This window comes from Solanum pennellii, chromosome 6 (assembly GCF_001406875.1).
Source record: "Solanum pennellii chromosome 6, SPENNV200".
In the NCBI taxonomy this organism is placed as follows: Eukaryota; Viridiplantae; Streptophyta; class Magnoliopsida; order Solanales; family Solanaceae; genus Solanum; species Solanum pennellii.
In genome coordinates this window covers 47,061,301-47,075,205 of record NC_028642.1, presented here as the reverse complement: position 1 = coordinate 47,075,205, position 13,905 = coordinate 47,061,301, and the positions used below count along the sequence as shown (strand labels likewise).

Here is a 13,905-nt window from a genome sequence, read left to right as displayed (position 1 = left end):
GTTTGCTGCCTTCTCAAGGAGAAAGACCTCTTTCTCTGTTTTAATTTTGCATTTTCTTTTAAAGCCACTGCTACAATGTTATAAGTTAAATTTTGGCATTCTGTTCTGCGTTCAATATTATGCTACATTGCTACTAAACTCATACTTCTGTTTTTTTGTTAATTTCTTTTGGTCTTATTACTCGTTAGTGCTTCAGTTTAAATAACCGGATTAATTTCTACTTTTTATCATGGGGGTGCTAGTTTTGAGCTTCTGAGACTTTTTACCTTACCTTGATTCATCTGTTCACTGGGCTGTCTAGAGTGAGGTTATGATTTCCTTGTTGTGAATCAATCACTTTATAAAGTCTGTCTATTCAATACTTAGTGGAAGTTTCCAGTGTCTTTATCTCTCTATTATGTTTAGTGTTACTTCTGATGCATATCAAATGTTTGGTTTTAAAGAGTTAAATTGTGTACAGTCCATTTTGAAAAGTGTAAAGCTTCTATCGCGTTTTCTAGTATTTACACTAGGTGTTCTGTGTATACACTATCCTTTCAAGACCCAACTTGTGGAATTACAATGGATTTGTTGTTGTTTTTGTTGTTACCATTTTTTAATGTCTCATGCTGAAGATGTTGTTCTTAAGAAAATTTTCCTTCTACTTGGTGATTTAATTTTAGAATGTGATTGCTAATTCCTACTTAAATGTTTGGTTTAGATAAGTATGCAGTTGAAACCTACCATATTTTTTCTGATCTGTTAGTTGTCTTGATTTTGACAGATATAGCTATTTTTTTATTTGCCTTGTTAGTTACCTGTTGAAGAAAATTCTTTTGTTATACTTTAGGATCACTAATCAAAGAAAAATATGAATATCAGTTCTTTAGCTATAATATTTCATTTCTTATCTTGTAGTGTGTGATCTAGCACCAGAATTCATTTTGGATGCTGCTCGAAGGAGCAAGAGAAGCAGTAAGAGACACATATGGCCCCGCGTAGGCAGGTGCTGAAGCAGATAGTTGTGTATGACCATAAAACTGGACCTGCTCCAGCTGCATGCTGAGTAGTTTGGGATGGCTCTGGACTAGTAGAACCCTGCACCAGATAATGACATTCAGGCTGCCCAGGTTTTTCCGGAAATGCAAGTCCATCCTGGATGCTGCTTGAAGCACCAAGAGAAGCAGTAAGAGATGCATATGGGTTTGCGTAGGCAGGTGCTGAAGCAGATAGTCGTGTATGACCATAAACTGGACCTGCTCCAGCTGCAGAGAGAGAAGTTTGGCATGGCACTGGACCTGCTCCAGCTGCAGAGTGAGTAGTTTGGGATGGCACTGGACCTGCTCCAGCTGCAGATTGAGTAGTTTGGTATGGCACTGGACTAGTAGAACCCTGCACCAGATAATTTAATACTTGCTCGATAAATAATGCATTTCAGTAAAGATCTATATCAACAGCTGCCACAAACACTTATAATATCCAGATAAGGAGTCCAATCCGACACAGGAACCACTCTAGGGGGAAAAAGCATAGGACCATATGTGTCAGGAATATAGGAACCTGGAAGCAGAGCAGGCCCTATAACTGGCCAGTAACCATTCCATATTGTTCAGCTGAATCAACAGGAAGAGGAAGAGGTTGCAGTTCTGGATAAGTGGCCGGCGGTGGAACAGCCGCTGGCAAAGGAAAAGGTCCAGCTGCTAATGCTGGAACTTGCACACCAGCTGGCTGTGGATGGTTAAATTTACAGGTGATACCAAATTTACAGTGCCCTGTTTTCATATAGTGTGCACATTCCTTTTCATTCTGTGAAACGAACTCAATGAACCAGATCAGAAAGATAATTTAATGGTCAAACTTTTCAAAGGAGACGAGCAAAAGAATTGAAAACACAAATCAATGGAGATAGCGATACGAGGACACAGAAGGAAAACATAATGAACATGAAAAGAAGACAGACCGGTCGCAGCGGGTAACCATAAATGTTATGTATCACCAGGCTTGGAGATTCCTCTCCCTGTCTTGGATGGTGATATTTGCAGGAAGCACCAAACTTGCACATCCCCGTCCTCATATAATACTGTAAATCATAACCAGGAACAACTAGCATTATAACAGTGAACATTACAGTCTTATACATGAGAGTTTTGCAAGAATATCAAATGCATGACATATAGCCATATAACTTATATTCAAAAGTTACTTGTGTTAATTAGCAGCAAGTCCAATATTAGAAAACCTCACAATGTAAATCACAGTTTGGAATAGAAGACCTGGGCTACCGTCTACCTGAATGTCATTATTACATGAAGTATGGGGATTGCAAATTTGGATCTTTGTGTAAATACTCTTATCATCAGTGCTATGGGTCTTCCTCCTGACCTGTAAGCAACTTGCCATATAATCCTTAGATTGAAATTCTTCACTGCAATTTAATGTTTTATCTTTTGGTCTTGCTTGTAAGTTTATATGATAACAGGTTATCTGCTAACATTCCCTTAGTGTAAATTTGCAATTTCCTCTTCTATTGGAAAAATATTGACAATGAAAGATAACTAAGATGCACTCCTCCTTTCTAATCTCATGTAGGCAGTTGTTATTGAAATATTTATTGGGTGCAAGTTCTGGCAGTTGATGCAGGAGTTCTCTTTGTTGGTCTCTTCTGGCATTTTTATTGTGTTTATAATAGTGGCATTGGGCATGTACTTGATACAGCAATTACTTCTGTAGATGTTCATTCAGATTAAACCATACAAAAGGAATTGGAAGGTTAATGAAGTTATTTTTTATTCTTACTATAATATTTCCTTCTCTTAAAAAAATGCATGTTAAGATATGATGTATTTTTTTTAGTTTTTTTTTTAAAATTTTACTTCTTTTTTATAAAACAAGAAATCAATATTGTTATTTCTTAAACGTGTATGGAGCTTTAATGTTTCATGTTTAACTTAACCATTTTGTCCTAAAATTATATAAAATGTTAATTCCATTCTTTTTAATAACATTTCTACATCTAAAAGTGCGTACAATTACTCTCTGTTCGCGTTATTTAGTATCATATTGTGAGAAATATAAAAAAAGATATAATTGAATTGTGTATATACATTATTTACATAGAGATCCCATTTATAGAACTATAATACAATCCTTTATCATTCTATTACTATTTCTATTTTTATTTCTATTCTAAAGAGGACGATATATATTAATAAAGATAAAGAGAAAGTAAAGATGAAATACACAATTTTTATTGCATATTATTATGTGGCAATTAACAGTTTAGAAAAATATGTCAGGTTAAAGCTCACATTTAAAAGATAATATATCCACGCCTTTTGCCATGTCATCCTCCAACAGTGTAAGATACTCCCTCCGTCCAAATTTGTTTGTCATGTTACGCTTATCGAAAGTCAATTTGATTAATTTTTAAAAATAAATTAGATTATATTAATTCAATATTTTAAACAAAAAAATAGATATTTTAAAACTATATGAAATTTTTTACATATCAATATAATGAAAAAATACATCTTAAAATATTAGTCAAGTTTTTATAGTTTGACTCTAAAAATAGAAATCATGACAAATTCCGATCGGAGGGAGCATCAAATTGCCAAGTTCAAAGAGAAATTAGATCAAATCTTTTAACAACATCCACATCAGACTCAGCAGATAAATTCTAGAAAGAATATACGGCAGTGCCAAATTATTTTGGTGCAAAAGACGGTTTAGTTTTACCAAAAACAGTATACTCTATTATGTTGTACACAAGGGGATTTTCACAAAGAATGTATCAAACAAATGCACACTGCAGTACATTATGTTGTTAACCAAGGGGCTTTTTCTCCATTAAGCCGGATAATTGTGTGACCAACTGCAGTCATTGGTAACTCATTTTTTAAGCAAAATGTATAAAAACACAACTTCAATGAAAAGAGAAACACAAACTATCTTGTTGATTTATCACTAGATGAGGGTGCTTTGGGTACAGATGAACTTGTCGACTCTTCAGCTTGCACAAGTTTGCGAAGTCTGTCTTGAAGGACTCTAACTCTGTCTTCTGTTTTGCGGAGCCTTCGCCATCTATAGGCAAACCAGAGCCCCAATCCTCCGTATACAACAGTATAGGAACCCCAAACATAGGGGTAGGTTTCTGCATTCTCTTTCACTTTCTGGTACTGTTCTTGTATCTTACCTGCCCAAGTAGTGTATGAGTAACTTTCTGATTGTTTGTCTACTGTAGTTGGTGGTTCAATCACTTCACTCTTCTCCTGAGTCGCCATTGTTGGTCCTGTAACTCAAAACTTAAAATAGTCTCAATGGAGAACCAACCCCTGTGACATGTACAACTTGGTTGCAGCAAACACAAACAGTCCTCAGTTACTCGGAGCAATAAGAATTAAGATTATCGAATACAATAAAATATACTGTTACCCTAGCTAGGAGGTACATACTGCTCTTTAACACATTTAAACCATTTTTTTCTTGGAGAAGAAAAATAGCAAACATGATTTTTACCATGGCATGTAGAGGCAAATAAGATAACCATCTATCTAGAGAATGAGCACGAGTAAACTTTTGTAACAATGTTTCAACATATGCTTTATTGATATCAAAAGACGTCACTTTTTGGTAGATAGGGATCCCGTAAAAAACTTCTTTCGAGGAATGGGCCAGACCGGGTCATTTCTCAAGAACAATAGCTAAAGGGCCTGATACTACCACTTGGATCTGGAACCTACATGCAGATGCTCACGAGTCACGATTTCGATAGCCTAATTAGGAGGAATTATTTTTTTTCTTCTCATCCTCACATTATTTGGGTGTTGGTACCCAAAGAGGAGGGAAAGAAAGAGCTAAACCGAATGAAAAATTTAGATCTTCTTCTCTTGGAAGCGGAAGCCATAAAAGAATTGCATCATTACAAGTAAACACTAATTTGTTGTACAAAAAGTGGTGTCTAAAGCTAAGTAGAGGGCTGAAATTCATGGATATTGTACGATAACTGATGAAGCCAGGACTTATCTACATAAAAATAAAATGGAAACAATCCAAAAGATATATCCTAGACTGAAAGAGTTCAATCATCCTTAAGAACACATTAACTTCAAGAGCTTGCTCCATATTCTTCATTGGAACTCCAACAAAATCAAAAGGCCTTAGAATTTCTATCTAACTCACAATCCTTACATCTTCCTCTAAAACTGAAAGGGCAGCCCAGTGCACTAAGCCCCCACTAAGTGTGGATCCAGGAAAAAGCTGGACCACAAGGGTCTATTGCGCACACACACACACCAGCTCAAACCTATGACCTTCTGGTCACGTCACGTGGCAACAACTTTACCAGTTACACCAAGGATCCACTTCAATCCTTAGTCTGAACAATCAATAGAACCAAATTAACCTAACCTAACAAACTTACGCATTCAGAATGTGTGTTTGTTTTCTATAAACAAATTGAATCACATTTATCAAAGAAAATTCTAATTGAACAGTAAAACGAAATTGTACATTTCCATCTTTTGCAGATAATAGTAATAAATAATAAGCTGATAACTAAAGCTTCCTGGATAAAGGATCAGTCTCCAATTAAGGCTTAAATATCTCGATCTAATTATCTTCCCCATGGAACTAGAATACTACTTGGAAAACACCATAGAAACTACATCAACAAAACTATTGGCATCTGCTTCGTTCTGAGCAATCAAAATCGATAAAAATGAGAGAAACGAACATACCGTTTGGGGGCAGATCCAGGAGGGTCACAGCAGTCGTAGGGTTTATCCCGGGTTTCCACGATTGCATTTAAATCCACACCCTATATTCATTTTATTCACTACAAACTTAAAAATAATGAATTTTAACTTATTTGTTTATATTTTATTTTATTCAAACATTATAAAAATATATGTAAAAAGAATTAATTTAATAAGACAATTCTAACATACTCTTGAATCGAAGGATATCAACTTATATTTACGATATTGTGCTCTACATTTACTTGTGAGAAATTTAATATTGAAAAACAAACTGATATGTTTTATTTATATTAAAAATCATATCAACTTTTGCAGCAACATATATACAAATAAGATTTCAGATCAAGTACGAAATTCTGAAGATAGTGAATGAGAATACGAGAAAGCAAGAAGCCTCATAAAAAGGGAAAAAAAGGCTCAAATATGTCATTAAAACTTTCAAAAAAAAATTTATTTATGCCATCAGTTAAAAGTTTGACTTATTTATTTCATTACCGTTAAAGAAAAGATTCATTCACGCCATTATTTTTAATGGTGATTTTACAAAACCATTTTTGACGCTTGACCAACTATAATTTGTCCACATCATCAATTTTTTAATAAAAAAAATAATAATTCTGAAGAAAAAAAATTGAATTAATTTTTTTTATTAAATAAATTGATGACGTAGCCAATTATAATTTGGCCACGTCATCAATTTTTTAAATAAAAAATCAAAATTCTAAATAAAAATTAAATGATTTGTTTTTCTAATTTTTTTATTTAAAAAATTGATGACATGACCGAATTATAATTGGTCACGTGTCAAAAATATTTTTGCAAAATCAATTAAAAAATAATGGCATGAATGAGTCTTTTCTTTAACAGTAATGACATAAATGAACCAAATTTTTAACTGACGACATAAATGAGCCTTTTCTGAAAATTCAATAACATATTTGAGCTTTTTCCTCTAAAAATATATATTTAAACAGTTATATTAATGGAAAAATGTCACGTTTGGTGGCTGGTAAACATACATAAATTTTTGTCTATATTTGGGATTGCAATGAATTTCTCTCTTTATGCATGCATAATCTTTTGGTCCTATGTAGAAAAGTTAAGATTTTACAGAGTGACGCACATCTTAACGACATAATTTAATATCGAAACATGTATACCATCTAATTTGGTACATGACACTGCGCAGTTAAACATCTTTCCATGTGCATTTCACACAAGAGATTCGCAACCCTGTACAGTTTCTATTTGAAAGGCTTATCATCCACTTCGCAAACTATCAACACAAGGTTCTTCTTCCTTCTTCAAAATGCGGACTTCACAGAGGATATAACTGGAAAAACTAGGTCCACCAACGTCGAACCGTACTTTTCAAACAGTGTCTTGTTGAGCTCAAACAGGTCACTAGCACATCGTCTACCAAATGCTAACTCCTCAGGAACTCCTGTCACGCTTTGATTAACCACTGCAGAAATATAACTTGAGCATTCTAGATCTCTCCAGACTCTCCTATTATTGGATTGCTAATCACAAGAAGTCATCTTCTACTGTGTCTTGGACTTCACGAAAAAGGTCAATGAATATGCACAACAAATATGCTCATCCCTGCCTAGACAAAGCCAAGGCAACAAGACTTCATCCATAAGGAGCAGTGCATAGTGGGGGCTCTTCAACCAATCTTAACTGGCTATTAAGGAAGAAAAACTGGCGGCCTGATCTTCCATTTGCTGCAAGAATTCAGATTCCAACATCCTTATAGCCATGATCAGATGACTATGCTGGAGCACAACACTATCTTATCCCTCTCAATCCATTGTAACCCCCAGGAGTGTAGCCAACGCATTGATGATTGGTACTGGTGAATTAGTCCAAGGAGTAGTACTCCACCACAGTATCATATGTTTGCATAGAGAAAGGGCTCTCGGCAAAGCACCTACAAAGAATATTATTTTAGGTCAAAGAATGTGGTATGCTTTACCAAAAGAAAAAATGGTCTTGCACAGCAATGCTTTAAAGATTGAGAACGAGGGGCAGAAAGAGACTAAAATTTTATACATACAAACTTTTTTACTTGAAAAGAACAAGAGTGAAACCAAAAGGTGGAAAAACAAACTAAAACAAAATATTTCTTAAAAAAAGAAAGAAACCAAACGGCAAAAATAAAACAACAGGAACAAGAACATTAGTTGAAAATAGCTACACATAGAGCAACTTAAAAAATAGTGGATATCATTTCAAAAGAAAATATATTCACTGTTCCTGTTCTATTACTGTTACAATTGCAGCTCTGGCAGTTAGTTTAAACCAGGATAGCAGTTTCTAATTCTAAATAGATCATTGTAAATATGGCATTGCCAGTATCTAACCTGGACGGACTTATTTAGAGCGCTAACTTGCCCATAAAGTTCTAGTGAAAAAAAAGTTTGACTGATAAACCTTGATGTACTATCTCCCTTTCTTTCTATGAGATGAATTCAATGCAACGCTTAACGCCAGCAGGTCAGACAGAACTTTCAATTAGCCAATTATATTATATCCTAAGCCTCCTGCCTGTGGTGGCAATAAGTGAACTATACAAATTAGTTCATGGATGCTATCTCAGTATTCAAAGGTGGAAATTCAAAGACATAATCCACTGTCTTCAATGTTCATAAACGTTTGCTAAGACACTTGACGGAATTGGATCTCACAGCTATAAATCTAGCGCACAAAGAAAAACTCAAAGTCTAACATGGGTTTACCCCGAAAAGGGTATGGCAGAGATTAACAAGATGGATTTGAATCCTGGTGACCAGGATTCAAATCCCAGCAAATACAAAAAACTCTGATCACTTCACATGTGCCTAAACATTTATGAGTATGTACATGTGCGAGTTGTGGGTAGCAAGTATCCGGTGTAATAGTCGGGTTGTGCTCAAGCTAGATCCCACATGACCATTATAAAAAATAATCTGAAATTAATCAGCCTCTGCTTAGTGTAGGCTTAGTGTAATAAAGTTATTAGTTAAGTATACCTTCGTGTGTTAAAGTAAAGACTCAATGAAGTAGAATGAGAGATACCTTAGTTCATGCCAAAACACTTCTGCACGTTCATGCAAGAAGGGCCGCAATGGAGCAAGAAAATCATTTCTGTCGCACCACTGTGTTGAATGTGTATTCTCAGTGATAAAAAGTGAGGTAGCAACATGGACAATAATGGATGGATCTGGATCACGCAGTATAGCCTGCAGTTCTCTTCTTATCCAAGGTTCTATTCTCTGTAACATCTTTTCTTTGGTACTCCTATTATCCATGTGCTATAAATTAAAACACAGTAAAATTATAAGCAAATTTAGTCATCTCAAACAGAATCAATTAAGACAGACAACTTCCAGTCATCTGGTTCTTATTATCAAGATAGTAGATATAACAATAGCTATCTTTAGTGAAATGCATAAATCCATTGGGCTAAGCATTACCTGCATAAGGCAATTTTTAGATGAAAAAGGAACAGCCTGCAATCTCTCTTCATAAATGCTGCAACAAAGTATGCATTTCCAGGTCAAACAAATATCATCTATTAGGATTTTCTAGACCAAATTCAGACACCTATAGATACGTAAATGGAATAGCATATTAAGGAGAAATTACAAATAATTAGTAGGCATTTGTACCTGGAACGCCAGAGAATGATTCTCCTAGTAATATCATCTGGATTCAAAGCTCCATTGTGATCAAAGGATCGACGCCTTGGGAACGGCCTCGTTCTGGAGCCAAAAGTATTCAACTCTTCTCTCCTTCTCCTAATCACTCTGTCCAACATAAAAATCACAAACTCACTGGGGATAATTCGGAGCAACTTAGGGATATTTCAAATCAATTATACTTCAACACTAAAAGTTAGCAGTACGATTTCGTTTATGAGCTAAAACTGATAGATAATTTAAAGGACAAAAAAAACTAACCTTCGGTCCGCCAATCGGTCTCTCAGCCTAGAGGGAACAAAACCTGAGTGTAACTTCTTAGTCTCGTTACGAGATGATAATTGCTCTTTCTGGAAGGTCCGGGAGGAGAAGCTGATTCTGGAGAACCATGAATCAAAGTCGGCGTTGCAAAGAGGGCATTTTCTCTTCACATCGCTCCATCTGCGGATGCAAACGATGCAATAGGCGTGCATACATGGGATAACAACCGCCGCGCTCCGATGGTGTATCCGGCAGAGGCATATCGGACATGATTGCCGGGCAACGGCGGTGGCAATTTCCTTAAATCTGGAGTCCATAAGAGAGACACAATTTCAAGTCGGGTCAACTGGTTTAGACTTTGATGGCAGTTATAATGTTATATGGTTGGGTAATAATTTATAATTTAAAATAAATATAATTATTCATTAAGAGAAAAAATAGAATAAATTAACTTAATTACTAGTAAAATAAAAATATAATATTATTCATACAAATCGAAAATAATTGAGTACTTTTTAATCCTTTTGTACGGGTTGAGCAAGCTTTGTATAGATATATTCTTTTTTTGTTGGTCATTCAATGGCATTTTATTTTTATATTAAAATTTATTTAATTTATTCACGTTACATAAAATTAAAAAACATTATATATGAGTGCGAATAGCTCGGGAGTAGCGTGACATGCTGGTTGAGAGCTTTCTTGAAGTCGCTCCAACTCGTGGTGTTATTTCAATAAAATAATTATATCTTTATATAATAATAGTGTCCATATGATAAAGTTCAAAAAAAAAAAAGGTTCATATGATAAATAAAATAAAAGTACTTAAAAATAGTGGCTAAAGTTCACAGAATTTAACTACAAACTAAAATTTCAATATTTCTTCGTTCACTAATATATGTATTTATGGTGATAAAAAAAAATTTCGATTGAATTATTTTTATTTTTTTTCTTTTCTCACTCAGTGTTTAAAGTCTATATTAAAGTTTTGATTAAATTTAAATCGCATATTATAGAATCTATTCGAAGATAGCGCTCCTAATATGATTTTCTTCATACCTAAAACTTAAATTCAAAACATCAAGTTAAAGATAAAACACTTCCACTAATGCACCATAACTCGTGTTGATTTTTCGATTGAATTGTCAAGACTCGGAGTTTATTTAGATTGGCTACATAGATACAGAAAGAAAGGGCAAGTAAATGTTTACCGGAAATTACAATAAAATAATATATAAAAGGAAAAAGTGTCAAAAATATCCCTCAACATTGGTTTATTGTTTAACTTTACTCTCATTGTTAAAATAAAGTTAAATTTACCCCTAATTTGACGGAATCCCCAAAATTGACCTAAATTGACACAATCATCCAATTTTTTTTAAAAAAAACTATTTCCTATTTTTTAACCTGACCCTTTTAAGAAATAACCTGATTAACCCAATACCATATGCCCATTTCCATTTACTTATTCCCATTCATTAAAGAACAAATCTTTAAACTTTTCAGTTCAAAATTCAATCCTCATAATATTACTAATGCCCCTGTCTGTACCTAATGAATTTTTCTATAACTCATTAAGGAATTCTTGAGGCAAAAATTAATAAAGAAGAACAAAGTGTAAAAAATCAAAGATTGAATCTTTTGAGGCAAAAATTACTAACACACATTCAATTCATATACCCTTTTGGATTTTATTGACATCATCCTCATTGGAACATGAAGAACCAAAGATTGAATCTTTGAGGCAAAAACTTAAAACTACTAATCAATTTTAATACCCAAAATCTCCCATCTTTCAGCTATGTTGTTGTCTCTGTCTTCGGTCCCCTTTTTCTTTTTCAAACAACTACTATTTTTTCTACTTACAACCTCCCATCCTTTATTATTGCATCTCATCGTTCTTCTGAATATACATTTAAAAATAAAAAAAATGGAGGAAGGAGAAATGAAGAACAATGAAGGAGAAGTTAATGAGTTATATGAAAATTTGAGAAAATGGGTAAAAGAGAAATGGGTTATCCTCTAAAAGGTTGGGGCATTGGGTTAAAAATAGAAAATATGGGTTTTTGAAAAAATTCGAATAATTGGGGTCAATTTTGGGGATTCCGTTAAATGAGGGGTAATTATGGTGAAATTAGTAATGGAAGGGGTAAATTTAATTTTATTTTAACGAAAATGGGTAAATTTAACTTTATTTTAACGACGAGGATAAAGTTAAACAATAAACCAAAATTAAGGGATTTTTCCGACCCTTCTTTTACATAGTTAGTAGTGCATGTAAGTTAGATTCTTACACATTTTTACTTTTTCTTGCTATAAAAAGTACTCCATCTGTTAAAAAAAAAAAAAGACCCTATTTCCTTTTTAGTTTGTTTCAAAAAGAATGGTTCGTTTCCTTTTTAGTTTGTTTTTAAAAAATGATTCATTTTCTTTTTTGGCAACACTTTAACTTTAACTTTTCACATGGACATGTTTAATACCACAATATTAAACGATATTTTGATACATTTGACATAACTTTAATTTAAAACCATAAGATTAAAAAGTTTTTTTTAAACTCTATTCCTAATAAAACAAAACCATCCTTTTTTAAACGGAGAAAGTACTTCAATACATATTATCTTCCTTTTGGAAGTTTCACATTGGGATAAAAAACAATAGTAATAAAAGAGTATTCATTATTTCATTACGATCCATGTCGATCATTAAACGCCAACTAGGAGTATTATTCTCAAAAAAAAAAAAAGAACATTATCATTTTGATTATTTATATATAATTAAATTAAACCCATAAAGCACCAGCGGTTTTGAGTTTAGGCTTTAAGGCCCCTTGCAAATGAAGACTCATGACTTCACTTTCTCCACCGACCATTTGTCCGCCGATGAACACCGCCGGCACCGTCGGATTGCAGCCGAGATTCGAAAGCACGGTCTCGATCTCACGGCCAGTTCTTAGCATCTCATCGAGCTCGTAAACGGCGGTGTTAACGCCGAGATCGGAGAAGAAAGACTTAATGGAGTGGCTCATGCAGCAACCAGTCTTGCTGAATATCACAACTGGCTTTTCTGTTACCATTTTGCTTAATCTCTCCATACAAAAATAAATATAAACAGAGAGAGAGGTCTGGTGATTTTGTTGAAAGACTTTTTTGAGTTTTTTTAAAGGAAAAGGTCCAGTGAGATATGTATTTATAGATTTTACATGCATGTTAATTTAAAGAAAAGAATCCAAAAAATTAAAATAAAAAGTAGTACTAGTATCGTGGCTTCAATACGTTGATACAAAATGCTCCTATGGTTATTAAATGGATAAAAATGTCATTTTTTTTTAAATTTTATTTAAACACATCTTGTTTTCGGTGAGAATATTTCTTTTAGGAAACCTTATCCTAGTTTTTTTTTTTAATTCACTTCAACTAATCGAAAAGTAGGAAATAATAATTTTTTTTTTGATATCATTTTAACAATTAAAATAGAATAACTTATTGTATTCTTTTAAGGATAATACAAATCATATATATAAGAGCCTAGTAAACTCATATTCTATTTTCATATAGATAATGATAAAATAAAATTATTATAAAACAAGAATTTTTTTTTCCAAATTAAACATTTGCTAAAATAAACATTATGAGGAGAAGAATGTGTTCAAAGAAAATAAAATAATATTTTTAGTTGAAAAAATGCATTTTAATAATAAAGACATTTTTTTATCGAACTATAAATGAATGATATTTTTATTTGTTTAATATAGTTTAAAGATATTTTGACCTTTTCTGTAATAATAGTGATATATTTTATTTAATACTCCCTCTGTTCAATAATACTTGTCCATTATTGATTATACACACTTGTTAAGAAACTAAAATTTTTTACTATATAACACTTTAAATATAACAAATAAAATATTTTTAAAGATGTTAATTGGGAAATGACTATAAAATGTAAGGAACTAAGGGTGTGTTTGGTATGGAGGAAAATGTTTTCCATGGAAAATGTTTTCCTAGAAAATGTTTTCCTGGAAAACAAGTAGATTATGGACTTATTTTCTCATGTTTGGTTAGTGAGTAGAAAATATTTTTCGGAAATGATTTTTAGTGGTTGATTTATGAATGAAAAATGTTTTTGAGAGACATCTTTTATTTTTACTAGAGTAAAAAGTAATTTATGACATTGAAAATATTTTTTAAAATCAAAATTATTATTTTTTTGGGGTGGTGGTGGGG

General features: G+C 33.1%; 3 protein-coding genes and 1 pseudogene across 6 annotated transcripts; all 4 read right to left on the bottom strand.

Annotated features, from left to right (window-relative positions):
* Positions 1-918: 918 nt before the first annotated feature.
* On the bottom strand, positions 919-2,379 carry LOC107022375 (annotated as a pseudogene).
* Positions 2,380-3,659: 1,280 nt separating this feature from the next.
* Positions 3,660-5,868, bottom strand: LOC107021446. 3 transcript variants are annotated; one of them, XM_027917435.1, is made up of 2 exons: positions 5,718-5,842; positions 3,660-4,283 (listed from the first exon to the last, which is right to left on the bottom strand). In XM_027917435.1, the coding sequence occupies exon 2, from the start codon at positions 4,260-4,262 to the stop codon at positions 3,927-3,929; it is 336 nt and encodes a 111-aa protein (XP_027773236.1). In that variant the 5' UTR covers positions 4,263-4,283; positions 5,718-5,842; the 3' UTR covers positions 3,660-3,926. The 3 variants fall into 3 exon arrangements, with proteins under 3 accessions (XP_027773236.1, XP_015077601.1, XP_015077600.1); XM_015222115.2 differs by having other exon boundaries at positions 3,660-4,328; positions 5,718-5,826; XM_015222114.2 differs by having other exon boundaries at positions 3,689-4,270; positions 5,718-5,868.
* An 886-nt stretch (positions 5,869-6,754) lies between these two features.
* Positions 6,755-10,057, bottom strand: LOC107021579 (E3 ubiquitin-protein ligase Topors). Of its 2 annotated transcripts, none has more exons than XM_027917459.1 (5): positions 9,683-10,057; positions 9,392-9,520; positions 9,197-9,254; positions 8,799-9,034; positions 6,755-7,671 (listed from the first exon to the last, which is right to left on the bottom strand). In XM_027917459.1, the coding sequence occupies exons 1-5, from the start codon at positions 9,997-9,999 to the stop codon at positions 7,602-7,604; spliced, it is 810 nt and encodes a 269-aa protein (XP_027773260.1). In that variant the 5' UTR covers positions 10,000-10,057; the 3' UTR covers positions 6,755-7,601. The 2 variants fall into 2 exon arrangements, with proteins under 2 accessions (XP_027773260.1, XP_015077754.1); XM_015222268.2 differs by having other exon boundaries at positions 9,392-9,529; positions 9,683-10,055.
* A 2,191-nt stretch (positions 10,058-12,248) lies between these two features.
* On the bottom strand, positions 12,249-12,860 carry LOC107022680 (monothiol glutaredoxin-S3-like). The gene has a single exon (XM_015223277.2). It carries the CDS (start codon positions 12,771-12,773, stop codon positions 12,462-12,464), a length of 312 nt encoding a protein of 103 aa, XP_015078763.1. The 5' UTR covers positions 12,774-12,860; the 3' UTR covers positions 12,249-12,461.
* Between the last annotated feature and the right edge of the window lie 1,045 nt (positions 12,861-13,905).